Source organism: Hoplias malabaricus, chromosome 15, assembly GCF_029633855.1.
Source record: "Hoplias malabaricus isolate fHopMal1 chromosome 15, fHopMal1.hap1, whole genome shotgun sequence".
Lineage (NCBI taxonomy): Eukaryota > Metazoa > Chordata > Actinopteri > Characiformes > Erythrinidae > Hoplias > Hoplias malabaricus.
Genome location: NC_089814.1, coordinates 23,665,629 through 23,685,891, shown reverse-complemented (window position 1 = coordinate 23,685,891; position 20,263 = coordinate 23,665,629). Strand labels below are relative to the sequence as shown.

The following is a 20,263-nucleotide window of genomic DNA, read 5'->3' as shown; positions in this document are numbered from 1 at the left end:
AAGAGTTATTTGCATTTCAGCCATAAATGCACAGAGTGATGTCAACATTTCCTCAAATATCCATGTGGATGGGGCCTGAGTGGCCTCCAATAGATTCAACTCAATGAATCATTGGCCAACAATTGTTACGAGCACCTCCCAGACACTCGAAAAATCAATTCTTTGGTAGTTGACTCCTCTTTACTATTCTGCCCAGCCGCTCTCATTGCCCTGACAACAGCAAACAGACAACATTTTTTATTTACTTGTGATTTTTTTGTCTTTCATGTTTCTCTTTAGTTTTCTATGTGAAAATTGGTTGTCAACGAAGGTTTTTCCTTATAATTAATGAAATTAACACCCGGTGATTGTGTACAGACTCTGGACACTCTGTGACCCTGAACAGAATGAGCCCAGATAGCAATGAACATTTGGCCCAACTTTGGCCTGCACAAAGTTTTCCAGTGCGATAACTGAGCTATAAGTGCCAAAATTAGGCCCAAATGTGTCTGCTCTCTGGAAAGCGCTAAGTAAAGATCAATGTATTAAGTATTTAGTATTATACTATATAGTGCAGTTTTTATTGTTCTTAAAGCACTGATGACATCCATGATGTTCAGAGAAGCTGAATTGTGACAGAATCGATCAAAATCTTTTTAATGCATGTGTTTTTTTATTACAAATATATGACCTTTTCACAAAAATATTTTGAGCTAAATCGGTATGTGTTTATCAGAACTGAGCAGCAACTACATTAAGGAAATGTTTTGGTTTCAAATAGAAGAACAATATCAACAAAAGGGCCATGAGTAGATCAACAAGGCTAAATGGAGAACAAGACTTTTCAGCACAACTAAATCACACAGCTGACCACCACAGCAGAGCTGCGTTTCCGCGTAATAGCTGACCATTTGAGTGTATTAAATATTTCTCATTAACGATGGTTGGGTGATTAAGGAATCGTGGCATGCCTCTGAGATCAAAAATTAACATGATATGCTCCACATAGCGGGGCCCCTGGACTGCGAACGCTCCTGCCCCTGCTGTAATTACAGAATAATGGTTAACTTCCTGTGCTCTGATTCATTTCCCTGTTGCTGGTACTGTTCCACTGTAACTATTATATATTTTTTTCCTGCTTGTAGGATTTCTTGGCTGGAGACCTCAGCTTGTTTGGAATCGTCTCTAAAGAGCCGCCTGCAAACAGGTGCGTGTGAGCACTTTTGTTTTATAATGACCAATGACCCAGTGTCCTCCAACCCACAGCTTCTCAGAACCCATAAAAACACCGATTTTCTTAGTACCGTGTTACACTTATTTGCCTTGTTACTAGTGTGTATTTATATAATAATATGACCAGCGAAAACATGAATATTACCTTGTTCTACACTCACTGTCCATACGCTCCACTAATAATACAAGTGCACTTAGCCCTGTTCTTCAATGGTCAGGACCCATTCTCAGTCCAGCAATGATATTGAGAAGTTCAAGAACTTCAGCAACACTGCTGTGTCTGGTCCACTCGTACCAGCGCAACATACACCACCACACCTGCACTGTGTGGGTCCTGACCATTGAAGAACATGGGGTTAATGAAGTATGTACAGCAACAAATCAGAGTACTCAGTGCACCTACAACTCCAATTCCAATGAAATTGAGAAGTTGTGTAAAACATAAATAAAAACAGAATATGATGATTTGCAAATACGTTTCAATCTATATTCAATTGAATACACTACAAAGACAAGATATTTAAAGTTCAAACAGATCAACTTTGTTTTTTTGCAAATATTCACTCATTTTGAATTTGAGGCCTGCAGTAGGTTCCAAAAGAGTTGGGACAGGGGCAACAAAAGACTGGGAAAATTTGAGGAATGCTCAAAAAACACCTGTTTGGGACTTTCCACAGGTGAACAGGTGATTGTCATGATTGGGTATAAAGGGAGCATCTCTGAAGGGCTCTGTTTTCATAAGCAAGGATGGGGTGAGGTTCACCACTTTGTGAACAACTGCGTGAGCATATTGTCCAACAGTTAAAGAACAACGTTTCTCAATGTACAATTCCAAGGAATTTAGGGATTTCATCATCTACTATCCATAATATCATCAAAAGATTCAGAGAATCTGGAGAAATCTCTGCAAGTAAGCGGCAAGCCCAAAAAAACCAACACTGAAATCCTGTGACCTTCGCCCGATCTTTCAGGCGGCACTGCATTAAAAACATCATTCTGTAACGGATATTACCACATGGGCTCAGGAACACCTCAGAAAACCATTGTCAGTGAACACAGTTCGTTGCTCTATCTACAAGTGCAAGTTAAAGCTATACCACGCAAGCGAAAGCCATATATCAGCAACATCCAGAAACACCACCGGCTTCTCTGGGCCCAAGCTCATCTGTGATGGACTGACGCAAAATGGAAATGTGTCCTGTTGTCTGACAAGTCCACATTTCAAATTGTTTTTGGAAATCTTGGACGTTGTGTACTCTGGACCAAAGAGGAAAAGGACTGTTCGGATTGTTATCAGAAGCCAGTTATTGAAAAGCCCATATCTGGCTGGTATGGGGGTGTGTTAGTGGCCATGGCATGGGTAACTTGCACATCTGTGAAGGTACAACTAATTCTGAAAGGTACATACAGGTTTTAGAGCAACATATGCTGCCATCCAAGCAACGTCTTTTTTCAGCTTGTTTCAGCAAGACAATGCCAAGCCACATTCTGCATGTGTTACAACAGCATGGCTTCGTAGTAAAATAGTGCGGGTACTAGACTGGCCTGCCTGCAGTCCAGACCTGTCTCCCATTGAAAAGGTGTGGCGCATTAATAATACGACAACAGAGACCTCAGACTGTTCAGCAACTGAAGTTGTACATCAAGCACGAAAGGGAAAGAATTCCACCTACAAAGCTTCAACAATAAGTGTCCTCAGTTCCCAAATGCTTACTGAGTGTTGTTAAATGGAAAGGTGATGTAACAGAGTGGTAAACATGCACCTGTCCCAACTTTTTTGGTACGTGTTGCAGGCCTCAAATTCAAAATGAGTGAATATTCACAAAACAACAATAAAGTTTATCAGTTTGAACATTAATTATCTTGTCTTTGTAGTGTATTCAATTGAATATAGGATGAAAAGGATTTGCAAATCATCTTATTCTGTTTTTAATTATGTTTTACATAACGTCCCAACTTCATTGGAATTGGAGGAGTATATGATCTGTGGAGCTGATAAAATGGTCAATGAGTGTAAAAAGAGGTTTGGGCTGAATCAGTTGTCCTAGTCCTCTACCTGTAACTTTAGCCACAGGTTTGATTAGAATATTTTAACCGGGATATTCTGGATTTTTAACACAAAATAAACAAACAGACAATGGAGAAATCCTGGGAGACCGTGTGTCAGATCTGTTCATTACAAAATGTAAGCAGGCAGCTGGAAACTCTTTAAAACCTAGTGACTTTTATGGCAATCCTGACCTTCCCTCTGCCTTAATTGGTCAGGGCCTTTTTAGCTGAAAACAGGGCCCTGTTGCTATTTTGGATCTTGTGTTGTCATGTGAAAGAATTTTGAGTTGGCAAAATCCAGCAGATCATCTTTGGCTTTGAGTGAATATGAACAAGGAATGTTTGTAGACACTGATAACATGCAGCCAGTTTTGACTCTGATGTGTTTGAATGGAGCAGGGCACTGGGGAATGCAGCACCTGAGAGATCGTCATTAGGCTCGGTATCTGTGGAACGGACCTACTTGCTGAACCCGGGTCCGAGTCAGATGAACACTCCTGTGATAAGAAGGGAGAGGCAGAGGAATTCGGACCGGCCCCGGGCACACAGCGCCACCGGCCTGGCTGCTTCTGTGGGACTCCCGTGTCCATTTTCTCCTCCAGGTTCCCATCTTACCGGTGAACCACAATGCCAGCCAAACCTGGACACTATTACTTTCCCAGGCACAGATCACGAGAGCTTGTTCGGAACCGCAGAAATGGCACAACATTGTGATGATGTTAACACATCCAGTGACCTCTCTGACCCCCAGAAGACCACAGCACCAAAGATAACTTCTGATCTTATGCCTCCACACCTAGAGGTCAGTGCGTCACATGCACCTTTCTTCTCTGATCCACCTCCCAGGTCATCTCAGTCTGGACCACCCACCTCACCTAAAAGTCCCACCTCTCCCAAAATGCTCAGCTCTTCAAACAAGCCCCTCTATTCACTACGGATCTCAGAGTCCAATCTCCATTTTACTCCAACCCCTTCTGTGTCTCAGGAGGATGATGAGGTATTTTTAGCCCCACCCTCTCCCCCTCTACCACCACCACCACCGCCACCACCACCAACCCAGCTGCCAGTCAGAGAGACGGACATCACAGAAGACCTCCCTTTTCCCTTTCCGCCTCTCACACTGCAAACAATGGAGGACATTGCTCCACCTCAGGAACTGATGCTGAGCAGGTAGCTGAACATGCAAATATACTCTATATTATATTTACATTTAAGCACTGGATTTATGTTTGGAGATGATAGCCAATGAGTTGAGCTAATTTTAAAAACAGGCAGCATTGTTATATTAATACACTACTATATTAATGAATGTAGATATCACAAGGCAAAAGGAGTAGTAATGCATAAATTACGTGCATAAAATATGTTTTGGATCTATATTTGACACATGCTGCACACGCAATCTCTGTGAAGAAGTCAGTAATCTTGCTGAAAGTACAATCTAAGCCAATAAACATGTCAACAGACAGCAATATTTTAAGCTGTAACAGCATTTCAAGAGTTTAACCCTGATCCTGTACAAGTAGAGACCAATAGCCTGATGTGGCTGATTTTAGTCAGATTTTATTTTTGCATGTTTTCATTACTTAAAGCTGTGTTTAATATTAGTCAGTATAACGATTATTAAAGCAATGTACTAATAAAGGCTAATAAAGTAATAAAGACTTTTGTAGATGGTATTATCACTGGAAAATGCAGGGCAAACAGAATAGCAAACATCATGGAATGTTTCTGACACTCCTTGTGCACCATTTCTGATGTGAAATCAGCGTTATCAGTCCCCATCACATTCTAAAATGGCCGATATTGTCCCCACCACTTTCTGAAAGTTTCCTCTGTAAATATTTTCTGGCCAAACAGTCTGTGAGAGCACACTACGATACTGCAATGTGTGTGGGCAAAACAACTTTCCTCAACTACTTATTTCAATTCCTGTGTTTGTGCAAGAAAGTTTTGAGAAGGTTCAGCTCTCTAGCAGCAGAGATCATTTGTTCAGATGCAGATAAACTGATGACTGCAGGTTGCATGTTTCCATTCCAGTGTCTCTGACCTTCAAGAGAGAGGTGGACTACCGAATGACCTGTCCTCAGCCCCAGTGTCCTTCGACCCTACTACAGCCTTATTCAGAGGTGGTTCGACCTCAGAAGCTGAGCCTGCTGTCCACCACCCTGAAGGCAGTTCCGAGGAGAAAGAGGAGGCCTCAGAGATCCTGGGTCTCGAGTCTCCCCCACTTGCCAGAAGAGAGCGCTCAGCGGCGGAGGTGAAAGTGGAGGCTCTGGCCCGAGAGCTAGTGCATAGAGATGAGGATCTAGCTCCACTCCTAGATGCCTGGTCAAGCACCAGTACACTGGACCTGTTGGAGAACATCTTCCCTTCTCAGTCAGCATTGCCACAGCAACTTGTAAGAAGCAGCTACAGTGGTCCAGGTGACAGGTAAGGACCATGGTGTCCACCACTAATTTATTTGGCCTCATACCTTCATGATTTTAATCTAAAATAACTTTTTTTTTTTTTATTCTGAGGATATTTTCTCACCATTTGCTGTTCTCCAGTGTGTTTGCCTGCTCAAAATTGGTTTAATGTGTTTGAGGAATCCTAATGTCTGTAAATGAGTAAATAAACAGCGACTAAACTCCTCACAGACAGTCACCCAGAGCAGGACTCAAACCCACAACCTCCAGGTCCCTGGAGCTGTGTAACTACAACTCTACCTGCTGCGCCACCGTGCCACCCTTGCCATTCATTCAATTAAAAAAGACTTTAAAAAAAACCCTGTGAAATAGTGCTCTGTCTAGGACGCGTAGGACCAATTATCCAGAAAGGCTCCAGACCCTCCGAGAGACCCTGATCTGGACAAACTGCTTACATAAGACAAAAGAATAAAAAAAGAATGAATACACTAATGGACTGAGAGTGCAACTTAAAAATTAGTGTGTAATTTATTGTATATTATATTATATTATTAGTCATTAGTCAACAGGTAGAGCTACTTTCACAGTGTTCCAGGCGCCTGGGGTTGTGGATTCAAGCCCAGCTCTGGGTGACTGTCTGTGAGGAGTTTGGTGTTTTCCCCCCGTGTCAGTGTGAGTTTCCTCCAGGTGCTCCAGTTTCCTTCCACAGTCCAAAAGCACAGGTTAGTTGGTGGATTGGCGACTCAAAATTGTCCATAGGTTTAAAAGACTTTAAAAGACTTGTGCCCACTCCAGGGCATGTTCCTGCCTTGCGCCCAGTGTTTCCAGGTGGGCTCCGGACCCACCGTGACCCTGAACTTGATGAGCAGTTACGGACAATGAGTGAATGAATGATACTGCTCTATCCTTTCTGATCCAAGTTTTGAAATACATTATAAACTACTTATTTACAATTATAACTATACAGCTATAAATATAATGTTATAATTACAATATTTTCCCTCTGATATTCATCCTTATGCCTAATATCAAATGGGTGACATCTTTAAAAATAATATATTACAGACTGCCTTGATCAATTCTGACATAATGTCTGCAGTGAGAGAGAGAGCTTAAAGAAAGAGAGTGAGAGAGTAGGGGAAGGGGGGTGGCTCTGAGGAAGGAGAGGCTCTGTGAGTGTTATGTAACTCAGTGATGTGGGTGATTCTGAACCCACAGGGACAGTAAACACTGCAGCTCTTTGTTGAAGCTGATGTCATTAGCACTCAGATTATTGCTTTAGCTGTGTGTTATCACAACAAGCCTTTCTGTCAGCAGGAGCCGTACAGATTAACAGCGACACGAGGCCACTGGGGAATACGATACGCAACAAAAAATTAACACAAGGCCTCTTATTTTGGAGCTGCTGCGTTATGTGACTTTTCACCAGTGTCATGGTGAGAGGCAGGCAGTGTTCTGAGTTGTACCTGTACATGGGTATCTTCAGCATTCGGTGTGATGAAGACTTTGTTTTTGACTCAAACTTGAATTCAAAACATTAAAGCGACAGTAAAAAACATCCATAGATTTGAACACAGCTTTTATGTAGCATTGTTTTTTCAGATAGCGTTGAATGTTTGGCCCATAATTGGTACATCTTCAGTGCTTTTATGGCTTACATTTGACCTTGAATGATGGCACTAATTCAGGGTGAGCCTGGCTGCCTATTCGGGCCAGGTATGAACTGTGTTGTGGACCAAACGTACGTAGGCCAATGTTTGGCCCACACAACACCTGCCGTAAATGCTGTAAATTTCAAAACTGAGAGATTAATCTCAAATATGGTTGCTTTCTGGGGTGTTTTTCAGAAAACTGGTTTCAGAAAGCAAAAGACTAGTAAGATCATTCATTTCCATTTCTAGGTTGCTATATTTTCATATCTTTCATCTCTGCTGTGTGATTGTTCTAGCTCTGATTGGGATGTATATTAAAATACTGGGACCCCTTTTTTTCATTCATTCATTCATTCATTTTCTGTAAACACTTATGGTTACGGTGTGTACTGAGCCCACCCAGAATCACAGGACACTAAGTAGGAACACACCTCGGATGAATTGCCAGCCCATTACAAGTCTATCTTTAAGGTAGAAATATATTCACAAACTTTGTAGAGCATGCATCACCAAATGACAGACCTTAGTCTAGACCCGGACAGGATCATCACTCTCAGATAGATTAATGGGAATAAATAATTAGGTCGGGCAGCATGGTGGTGCAGCAGGTAGTGTTGCAGTCACACAGCTCCAGGAACCTGGAGGTTGTGGGTTCGATTCCCGCTCCGGGTGACTGTCTGTGAGGAGTTGGTGTGTTCTCCCTGTGTCTGTGTGGGTTTCCTCCCACAGTCCAAAAACACCATGTTGGTAGGTGGATTGGTGACTCAAAAGTGTCCGTAGGTGTGTGTGTATTCCTGCCTTGCGCCCAATGATTCCAGGTAGGCTTTGGACCCACTGCGACCCTGAATTGGATAAGTGGTTACAGATAATGAATGAATAATTATGTTCATTAAGGACTTTTTTTCAGACATTCACAGCAATAAATGTGCACAGCAGATCCACTTAATGGCTTCACTGAACTAAGGCAGTATGGCCTTTTCACTAGAGTTGGAAGAGTAACTGGAACAAAAAAATAAAAATAAGAAAACTGAAAAGAAAATGTGTAAATAAAAACACGATAAATTAAGAGAAAAGCAGGCTCTAGTTTAACTTTTTATTTAAAATTGTTTTTAATTTATTTTAATGTTAAAATTTAGTCTTGATTTTGTTAAATTTAACGTATGCCATGTTCCTTGTAGATGAGGCATTCCCATGTTCCCACAAAATAAATAAATTCAAATTTTAAATAATAATAATAATAAAATAATCAACAGGCTGTTTTTCCGTTGTGTGCCCAAACATAGCTGCACCAGTTTCTCCAAGAACAAGCTAATACTGCCCTCTAGAGCTGAAGGACCAGAACTTACTCAACTGGCAGAAAACCAAACATACTAATGATCCAATATTAATAAATCTACCTCTGCTGTTTACAACTAAGATCAGTGAAACATTGACATGACTGTTTTCAATGATAAACTAATAATCATAAACTAACTGGGTTAACTAACTTTTGTAACTGGGTTAATCATCACCAGGCAAAGGCTAAGTGTGACAATTATACAATTTTTATGGTAAAACTCTTGAGTAATCTCCATACGCTCTGATGTGCTTGTGTTGGTTAAATCGTGTGTGATGCACAGAGGCAGAAACACTAGCCGTTCTCTCAGTGTTGGCTTTACGTCATTATTGACATTGTTTCTATTGAGGCGTGCATGAGCAGGACAATTACTCACGCCCTGCTTCTTGGGTGGAATGTAGTTTGTTACAGGGTTCTCTCTCTCATTCACGTCTGGGTTTGTGTGTATATATGTGTCTGCCTTTCCTCTCTAAGGTCTAGGCCAGTCAGTCAGTCAAAATGACAAACAGCTTTTAATTTGATGGGGAATTTCACACAGTAAATTCACTGAAATGTCACCCGAGAACATCACACATTCCCAGCAGAGCATTAACTACTGGTTTCTGTGTTTCTCTGTGTGTTGTGTTGCCTCATGCAGGGCTTCTGATGTGGTGGGGGTAGTGAACACTCCAGAGAAAGGAGGAATGGAGACGGATCTGGATGAGGAAGAATCAGATCATAACCGAAAGAAGGTCAGATTCACGTCCATTCTCCATGACGTATAATAACATATATGAAATATTTTACTCCACCAATGTTTACAAGACAAAAGCCTCCTGACTATGCTTGGCCCTAGTGAAGATATAAAACCACTATGCCCACTCATTGCCCACTCAATTAGACAATCCTACATTGTTCGTCCACCTTGTTGATGTAAAGCCAAAGACATTACTCATGAGTTGTTGCACAGTTTGTGTTGGTTGTCCTTTAGTCTTTCATCAGTGCACACAGGTGGACTATTTTCAGTGCAGAAGTGACACAGAGGGGCAGTGGCTGGCTCTGGCAAAATCTCATGGGCTTGTTCGTTGGGTCAATTAAGTGTTAGCCATCTAGACCACTAACACTTTGCATTGTATAAATTACCAGTAACTACTAGATTCGCCACCATGTTGAAATCACCCAAATAGAGGCCATACTGTACAGAGCAAATCCTAACGCAGATTGGACTGCGATACTCAGAGGCAGGACAAACTGTCTGGCAGAGCTTGGTTAATACAGAGACTTGGGTTAATGCTGTGGTAGAATTTCCCTCCTTTCCCTTTAAGCATTGAATCTTCTCATTGCCCCAATGAAAGAACCGCCCATGCTGACACATTTAAAAATTCTAGCATCACTGCTGTGTCTGATCCGCTAGTACCAGCGCAACACATATTAACACACCACAACTACATGAGTGTCACTGCAACACTGAGAATGACACTACCCCAAATGTGGCGGTCATGTCAGGGTCCTCATCCCTGGAAAACATGGTGAAAGTGGGCTGAAAAGTATGCAGTGCAATAGTCTGTAAACTGGCGTCATCTGTGTCCTGTTCTAAATGCAGTGTGTTATGGTGTCCAGCAGGAGGAGTTGTTGCAGGCTCTGGTCGTGAGTGTGACAGGGCTGCGTGAGGAGAGGGCAAGCCTGGTGGAGGAGCAAAAGCACTACACTTCTCTTGGGTGCAGCACAGAGGCATTGGTGCAGGAACGATGCAAACCTAACGAAAGGGAGAAGTACCGCATGTTCATCGGAGACTTGGAGAAAATCGTCAACCTGCTGCTGTCTCTGAGTGGGCGGTTGGCCCGAGTGGAGCACGCCCTCAACTGCTTGGATGAGGACAGCACTGAGGAGAGGGTGAGGGATATATTATACTCACACACACACACACACACACAAGCTCAAAAAAACACACAGAAATGAGATCAACCTACATTTCTTCTGAAATAAAGAGCAGTAACCAGGAATACGTCCTTCTTTGCTGCCCTAACTTCCTCTGTTCTTCTGGAAAGGATTTACATTAAATGTTTGATTTGATGGCGTCCAGTAAGGGTGGGCGATATGGCCCTAAAATAATAGAAGAATATTTCAGGATATCTTACCGATAATTATATTTTTGGCAACTGTGAAACATATTACATTAAAAATATTTATACATTTAGAAACATAATATTGGGCGGCACAGTGGCGCAGCAGGTAGTGTCACACAGCTCCAGGGACCTGGAGGTTGTGGGTTTGATTCCTGCTGTGGGTGACTGTCTGTGAGGAGTTGGTGTGTTCTCCCTGTGTCCGCGTGGGTTTCCTCCGGGTGCTCCGGTTTCCTCCCACAGTCCAAAAACACACGTTGGTAGGTGGCTTGGCGACTCAAAAGTGTGAGTGAATGTGTGTCTGTTTTGCCCTGTGAAGGACTGGCGCCCCCTCCAGGGTGTATTCCCGCCTTGCGCCCAATGATTCCAGGTAGGCTCTGGACCCACCGCGACCCTGAATTGGATAAGGGTTACAGATAATGGATGGATGAATGAATCAAACAAACATAATATTGCAACAAAAAAGAAATGCTTCAATTATATTTTAGTATAAATGTGACTGTCACAATTTTAGTAGAAACATAAAAATACATCTGTAAATATTTGGTTATTTTTAAACAATAGATACCAAGTTGCCAAACTTCTGATTATGTATAAAATAATGATAATTATTATTTTAAAAATAAAATAATACAGGCCTCTTGAAAATCTTACATATTTTGTACACATTTTTATACATATTATATTTTGTAACCAAATCACCTCCACGCAACTCTCCCTCTCCATAATTACATTACATTACACCTGCTGCTGTGCCTAAAGGACTCGAATATAGCCCATAATATCAGTGACTTAACAATGTCATTACATAAACAAGTCAGAATATGTCTATTATCACAATATGGATATTTATTTTTATCATTTTAAAATGTAAATGAGCAATTCTTCACACACACTAGGAGCATTGAACACACACACATAACCGGAGCAACAGACAACAACCTTGGGGACCAGTTTGGGGCCTAGACGCCCCACTTAAGGGCACCTTAGCCATGGATTAATCTTTACCCTGCTGGTTCTGGGAATTGAACCACTTGTTTCTCTAACCTTAAGGCACAGTTGAAGTTGTGCGTATTTGTCCACAGGTGTGTGAGAGAGCGTGATAGTGTGATTTTGTGAAACTGTCAATAGCTGTGAGTGTGCGAGTGACTGGGTGAATGTGTGATGCCCTGGCATGGATTGGTGCCCTGTCCAGGGTGTGATCCTGCCTCATGCCCAATGATTCTGGGAAGGCTGTGGACACATCAGGATGAACTGGCTATAGAAGATGGATGAATGAACGAACAAACAAACAAATGTGTTTAGAAAGAATCAGGGGTCACACTGGTGTCAGACCTAATCTGGATGATTCATAATGTGCTTGTGAGTTTCGGGACATTTGCATAATCCTAAAGGAATTGGAGAACACTGAGAACACCCACCAGCACAACCACTCGCACCCAGAGTCATTGTCTCTTATAAATATGTGCACTGTCATTGTTAGCTGGCTTTCCTGAAACCTGTAAAACCCTTATTACTCACGTCAGTAATGGTCAAATTCGACTAGCACTAATCTTTCCGATTAATAGAGCTGAAAACCTGATAAGCCTCAGTGGAATCAAATTTAAAGAGGTCATATTGTATAAATCACTTGTTCAGTGCATTCTTACATTAATGTGGGCATCTAGATCCCACCAACCCACACAATGTGAAACAAGACCGCCCAGTAAGTCAGAAAACATGGGATACAAGGTGTTAATTTTGTAGTGCTCCTGACATCAAGGGCAGGCACTTTAGAATTAGAGTAGTAAGTAAAAATTAATGAATACATGTTGTAGATGTTTTTATGTTCCCTTCTATAAGGAGGTGTTTTTTAAATAGAGGGAAGTAGTGTGTAAAGTTGGACTGAAAATGGACTTTGGTTCTTGAGTAAAAAAAAAAAAAGATGTCTAGATATTTAACACCTAGCTTCATGCTTTAATATGAGCATTTCAGTTAGCTCTTCTTATCAGATCACCGTCTGTTCCTCTTTCATCCTGAGGAAAAAAACACTGGCAGGAAACTGCAGAGACTTCCTGCTCCATATTCCAAACAAAGACATTATCATTTGTCTGTACATTTCTGAGACAACCTAAGACATGTAAAGACATTCCCCATCTACAGACTGACATCTTAAAATGAGGTGTTTCATATGAGGTTTTGATTCTGTCCAAATCAGGCTAGACAGAATGTCAATCTATAACCCACACAACAATCCACCTTAAAAAATATTAAACCTGGGATTTCAGTAGTTTGCTGATTAATGTTTAAAGTTTAATGATGATTAAAGTACATATTTTGTAAAATTGTAAAAACAGGAATTTAGTTTAAACCCCAAACCTAAACAAGAAAAACCAGTTTAGAAAAATGAACTAATTAATTCATTTTAGTTTGAGCCTTCATTATGTGAGTGGTTGTGCACGTAATGGCCGCCAGGTAGCGCTTGGCGAATATTTCAATGCAGGTTTCGACAGGATGTGATGTAAACAAATGTCTTCATGTCATTAAAATCCGTTAAGTCATTGTAATTCTGGGCTTAATTAACTTTGATTTGAAAAGTGCTGAGGATGAGAATAAGGACCATGTGTTGAGAACTCTCACTCCCTTTAAGAAATTCAGTTCTCAGGCACATGTGCGTTGATTGTCTCAAAGAATTTATAAACTGTAAAATGCAGAATGAAATGCTTCATTACTAATGGCCTACAGACGAGTGTCCAATCTTTTTTGAAAATATTTTAAGAATTTTGGGGGGGAATTGTATTTAAGAACATTCTTATAAACTTCTTAGTGTTTTTCATAAGCCACTTTGTAAAGCTTTTTGTTTGTTTGTTTTTTGAAAGCTTTTGTGAATAATCCAACCCCTGGTTCTGATTTTGGAGTTAGAAGCAAAATACTTCTAGGCTTACTAGATTGTTACTGACCACAAACACTGCTCCGCAGGGTCCTAATGGCCTTCCATTTACATGAACAGGGATCTACAACTTCAACTAAGCTTACAGAATATGTATATTTTTTTTGTTGTGACCATAGCCATACCTTTTATTTTATGATGAATTTTCAGATAAATTCCATTAAATAATGGCAAAGTCAGCGATTCACGGTTCTGCTGTGTGTGTATTTGTGTGTGTGACTGTAGGATTCTCTACAGCAGAAGAGAAAGCAGCTGTGCAGTCAGCAGGAGGATGCTTGGGAGCTGAAGGAGAATCTGGACCGGCGGGAACGTGTGGTGCTTGACTTTCTGTCCAGTTATCTGACCACGCCGCAGCTGCGTGACTACCAGCGTTTTGTCCGTGCAAAACCAGCACTGCTGATCCGCCAGAGACACCTGGACGAGCTCATCCGCCATGGAGAAGAGCAGCTGCTGAGATTAAAGGAAATCATGCCCTTGGAGCTCCGCCCACATGCCACAAACTCCGAATCCACCTCAGACATCAGCACATCACAACCCACTGGCCCCGCCTACTTACCCCGACCCACCACTGTGACCTCACTCTGACTCCGCCCACCAATTCAGAATAACTGTTCTCAGCTACTGAGAAGGTTTGAGAATGTGACGAGAGGTAGGTGAGAAAGACAGTTTGAGAGAGAATTACAGAGAGAACGAGAGAGGGAGGTTTAGTAAAGAGGACAGAAGAGGGAGGAAGAGACATGTGTCCTTTTCCATAGCCCCCATCCGTGCTGGAAAGTGCCTTAATTGAAGGATTCTGCATCAACATGAAGGAACATTACTGACTGTAGCCTGTTGTCAGGAAGTGCTTATCCTCAGCACCTCAGAACGCAAGAGGACGATTCCCAACGTGCCTTCACACTGTGTTTTGGACAGACGCATGGGTATGGGATGATCCTAAACCTGACACACTGTGCCTCCGATCCAACAGAACACCTGCAAACACCTCTGAACACCTCCTCACCACACTGTCTCCATACAGTTTTCTACTTAATATAAATCAAATGAACACAGAACTCCCAAACACAACATAAACACAAAATGAACACGTGCTAAATAACGGCTGTGAGCAAAATGGATCCCTCACATATGGAGCTAATGGTTGGTTAAACTCCGGCCTGGTTTCCTGTTTTTTAGATCCAAATTTTTAGGATATGACTTTATGGGTCTTTATCTGAACACCTCACAAGTACTTTGAAAACCATATAAAAATAATTCAAATATATTCAGGTAAATATTATTCAAATAAATATAATTCAGATTCAGATACTTAATAATACAAAAATTATATCCATACTCCAAATATCAGGAAAAGATAGACTCCTAAATAACTCCACCACTATAAAGGAAAAGGAGCGCACGGATCAGTATAAAGTTAATAACAGACCATAATACCAAATAAAGTTACGTTTGTTTCAACCATGTCTGTGACAATTCACAAGCCAACATTTCGGCCTAGCTGACTTTATAATCACAAAACATTAAAAGCTACACCAACAAAATAGATCCCTGTTTGCAATGCCTTTTACGGTCTGTGAGGAGTGTGGTGTGTTCTCCCTGTGTCTACATAGGTTTCTTCCTACAGTTCAGTGGTACATGCTTGTAGATGTATTACTCATGGATGAATTACTGGGGGAATTTTGGTGTGTTTCTACTGCATGGTCCCTAGTTAATAAAGCCCCCCCCACCCCCACCCAACCACCCTGAAATGTAGCCGATGACGTCGCAAAACACTGTCTCTAACGGGACCCGCAGGCTCTGTAAACCACAACAACTGTGATGGTAACCTTAAGCTTTGTTTACTCGTCATGTATTCACATGTAGTTATTGTTTGGGACTAAACACGGCTCCGTGCCCCAGCTGAGACAGATCCATGGAGTTTTTCCGTTCCTTGTTGCAGCTTGTGGCTCTTTTGGATTCTTTCGTCGACCACCAATCAAAGTAGTGTTTGAACCTCTTCAAACACCACGGCGCAATGTTACGAGCTGCTGTTGTGAGTCAGATAAAAGCAATGTGATCGCTACTGTAGTTTGGAGATTTTACAGATATCTAGTTTGTGCTGGAGGTCTGCATTTTGCCATGTAGACAAATGTCTTTGGCCAGTGAGTGGTCTGCAAGGTTTACACGTCACTTTTAGTCCCTTATCAGCTCAATTGGAACCAGATGTGGGCAGTAACTAAAAAAGCTGAGCTGAGTAGGTACCATGCAGTGGAAAAGTGGCATTTGTGATGCCCTGTAAAGGACTGGTGCCCAGTGGTTCTGGGTTTGCTCCAGACCCAGCGTGATTCTGATCAGAATGAAGTGGTCACAGTAGATGAATGAATGAATAAGTCAAGTTCTATCAAATGCTCCTCGTTCCCTTGCACCATTCAAAACATTAAACCCAAAGTTACGGCTTCAAATGAGAGTTGTGATGGCAACGGGTTTAAATGTTCACGTCCATGTTGCACCACACTGATGAGGGAAGGGATCCATTTCAGTCGCAGCCACTGTTCAAATCATTGCCACAGAGCCCAGAGTTGCTACAACTGCTGTGGGTAGGGCACTTTGTGACACATGTAAGACTTCTGGGCACACACACAGTTAAAACATGCAGTCTGTGCAACAGCCATCAGCTACTGCAATAATTATTTATAAATAGTCTATATAAGAAAATGTTTTAAATATGTAAGTGTACATACTCTGAGCTCACTTCTCCAGATCTTTAACATGTAGAAGAGCATACATATATATATATATTATAAAGATCAGCTCACATGATACACATGGAGCATACATTGCTTAAATTCATTTTTACACTCACAGCTGGCTTAAAAACAAAAAAAACAAAAACATAATGGTGCTCCTTTGTCCAAACATGCTAAGTTCAGGGAGTGTGTTGATGAGAAAGCGAAACAAGGACAGGATACACTGTTTACACTGTTTCCAAATGGAAACGCTTCTGTGGAAAACCCGAAAACCCCCAAGTAGGATTTATGATCCCCGCTCTTTACCTGCTGATGCTGTCAAAACCACTGTCCTCTTTAGGTTCTGTCACAGTGCACCTCCTGAATACACCTACCTGTGATTATTACGTGTTCATTTATCACCTTTATTTCTGACCTATCACCTTTTAACCATTCACACTCACGCAGTCAGTGTGTTTGTTAAACACAGCCTCCGTTGGAGCACATGGCACAGAGAATGATGCCATTCATAACTTTGCTTTAGATAGAGCTTAGGAGTCTGACTTGAGTTGGAGTGGACAGCTGTTGTTTTGTTTTTGTCGTTGTCTTTTGGCAAATCCAACTTTGCTTTACTCTGTTTGAGAAAGAGACACAAAAGCAGATCTGCATTTTAAGAAATAAATTTTATTTTTTAAAAAGAGACATGGATATGGAATTTGTTTCTGAGTGGCTGTGCTGGTTTTACCACCAGCAAAATGAACAATAACTGTCCTCAATTTAAGGAAACAATGTACAGAACAAACGGTGGCGCAGCAGGTAGTTGTTGCAGTCACACAACTCCAGGGACCTGGAGGTTGTGGGTTTGATTCCCGAGGAATGTGGTGTGGTCTCCCTGTGTCTGCGTGGGTTTCCTCCGGGTGCTCCGGTTTCCTCCCACAGTCCAAAAACACACGGTAGGTGGATTGGCGACTCAAAAGTGTCCGTAGGTGTGAATGTGTGTGTGTTGCCCTGTGAAGGACTGGTGCCCCCTCCAGGGTGAACTACTGCCTTGCACCCAATGATTCCAGGTAGGCTCTGGACCCACTGTGACCCTGAATTGGATAAGTGGTTACAGATAATGGATGGATGAACAGAACAATATATGTCAGAATAAAAATACAGTTATCATGATAGGATATTTTTGATGGGTGTACAATTTTCCAGCAGTGACACTACAGGTTTTAAAAATTCCAGCAACACTGCTGTGTCTGGTTCATTCGCGCCAACACAACACACACTAACACACCACTGCCACGTCAGTGCTACTGCAGCGCTGAGAATGATCCACCACCAAAATCACACCTGCCCTGTGGTGGTCCTGACCAATGAAGAAAAAGGTGAAAGAAGTTGAAACAATGTATTCAGAGCAACAGGTTGTCTACAATCTGTAACTGTAGAACTACAAAGTAGTAGAAGTGTTGAACTGGTCACATGGACACATATGATGTTCACATTAGACATTCGGACGCTCCACTATGCTCTGAGTTCCTTACATTCCTTCACCCTCATATCATGTGCTGTTCCTTTCTTTCACATTTTTCAGACCGTCAGCTTCAAGCACACCATACTCCACAGAAAACACACCTCTCCTAAGACTTCCTCTGAGACAAAGGGAACTACTACGGAGAAGGCTACAAAAAAATTTATAAATTAATAAAACACTAGCTTTTGGAAAACTGCTGTTTGTATTTGATGCCTTTCAGCCACATCCACATCAGTGAGGTCAGTTAATGGATGTTTGAGGATTACTTCTGGATCACAAAGACCACTCCATTTCTCTGCTCCAGAGCAGAGATCAGATCTCAAGCCCAAACATGGCACTAGGCATTGACCTTAGGCTCATTCATGTGCTGGTGTGGACTTGTATATGTGTAAATAAGTGTCCAGAAATGTAGTAATAGGCCCCGTGCACAAGGTTTGTCTCCATTTTGGCCTCCCATCCACACAAAAACAATGACTAAGGTCACTGAAAATAGAGGTTTCTGAATTTTTTGGAAATGCTGACGTCACATTGGGTGCCTGTCTCTGGTTGAAATTCAAATACCTCCTCACTCCATATATAGTCCCTATAGCAGACTTAAGTCATTAAACTACAGTGTACACACATAACTAGATTTCAGACACTCACATATGAATAAATATAAATGATGTTATTTTAGGAATATATAATGTACTATGAAGATCTAGGTTCAGTAATTTCATGAATTATGTAATGCACTACATAGTGAGTATGGAGTGATTTGGGATTAAAGCTGTTTCTCTCATGCTTTGTGGTATTTTGATGTTTCACTTAAAGACCCCTTACTGAACAGTCATATTCATCTGGATATTGTCAAAATCAGAAGGAGGAAAATCTCTGTTTTTAACAGTTAATCAGTGTGGACGGGGCCTTAGTCAGATTATGAAGTTATCTCTGTAAAGAATGAGGTCAAAGCACATTCTTTGTCAGGGCTGCAGTCAGTGGGGGAAGTTTTACGACAGATGTTTGCATCACGCCATGAGAAAACCAAAGGCCCTGGAACCTGAAGTGTGCTCCTACATGTTCCTGCCGAGATGCTGTAACCTGACACAGAGGGAAAGATGAGAGCCAGAATAAACCAGGAGATAATGTCTACAGATATGAGGTTTGGAGTGGACAAAAACATGTTCTCATCTCCAACGAATCCACGGCTATCCTAAACTCTGCACACAACGTCCACACCCATCACATTTCGCTCTCGCTCTCTAATAGGAAGAGGATAATGAGTGTTCTATCAGCTCTGCATATTAGTCAGTTAGTGTTTTTTCAGAATCTTCTTCATTGGATCAGACACAGCAATGATGCTGGAGTTATTTCAATCCCTCACTATCACAGCTGGACTGAGAAAAGTCCACCAACCAAAAGTATCTAGCCAATAATGTCCGGTGGGCAGGGTCCTGTGTCCACTGATTAAGGACTAGAGGACAGCCAACACAAACTGCAGCACATGAGCTACTGTCACTGACTTTAAAGTGCACCAACAAGGTAGGTGTGTCTCAGAGTGGACAGTGAGTGGACACAGTGCTGTGCCTGATCCACTTGTACCACTTGCAGCACTAAGAATGACCCACCACCCAAATCATTTCTGTTTTGCGGTGCCCTGCTCGGGGTCCTGATCATTAAAGAACAGTGTGAAAGGGCTCCCATTTCAATCTTGAAGTTCTAATATCTTTAATAAACCATTCCTTTAACTTGCTCAGCTTACAATAGTCCAGAGTGGGAGCTTCACCAACAGGATCAGTCAGATAGGTGGGCACATTACATCTATCCAATAGGAATGAGACCTGACCACACTCTCATTATCAGCAGATAACTTCACCACGGACAAACGGAGTACGTTTCTGAAGCAACTGGTCAAAGGTGCATTCCTGTAATGGAGTTGCTTAACAGAAGGTTATATAAAACACACAGTGATACTGCAGTGAAACACGCCCACAACAGGCCTGAACCTGTTCACCAACATGTCCCAGTCCCTGCAGCTCCTGTTCAGATGTTTGTGTAGACAGAGGGGGACAGTTTTGGGATAGATCTAGACAACACAATTTTGAATGCACATTTTCCACTGTCCAACAAACCCAAGTAGCTTCAGAAATTCTAATGCAGGTGAATGTGAAGATTGTCCAGTCCCAGCCATTTTGAAGCATTACTATCTAAAGTTAACCTTTCAGGACAGCTCCTGTAGAAATAAGTTAAAATATATGGGGTTTTAGGACAATGATGTAACAGTCCATAAACAGGCTTAAGGCTGCGTTCATGATTTTAATCAAAACACACTTTTAAATCAGATTCAGGTGTTTTCTCAGCATTTGCTA

The 20,263-nt window shown here is 41.7% G+C and overlaps 1 protein-coding gene across 3 annotated transcripts in view; it reads left to right on the top strand.

Annotated features, from left to right (window-relative positions):
• shroom3 (shroom family member 3) overlaps positions 1 to 19,540 on the top strand; it is a 76,055-nt gene extending 56,515 nt beyond the window's left edge. The window contains exons 6-11 of one of the 3 annotated variants that reach the window (XM_066645738.1): positions 1,125 to 1,186; positions 3,661 to 4,431; positions 5,302 to 5,694; positions 9,298 to 9,391; positions 10,263 to 10,532; positions 13,917 to 19,540. In XM_066645738.1, the coding sequence (XP_066501835.1) occupies positions 1,125 to 1,186; positions 3,661 to 4,431; positions 5,302 to 5,694; positions 9,298 to 9,391; positions 10,263 to 10,532; positions 13,917 to 14,276 (1,950 nt within the window). In that variant the 3' untranslated portion in view covers positions 14,277 to 19,540. Of the gene's footprint in view, positions 1 to 1,124; positions 1,187 to 3,660; positions 4,432 to 5,301; positions 5,695 to 9,297; positions 9,392 to 10,259; positions 10,533 to 13,916 lie in introns of all 3 variants that reach the window. The other 2 variants (XM_066645736.1, XM_066645739.1) reach the window with 2 other exon arrangements.
• The last annotated feature ends 723 nt before the right edge of the window (positions 19,541 to 20,263 follow it).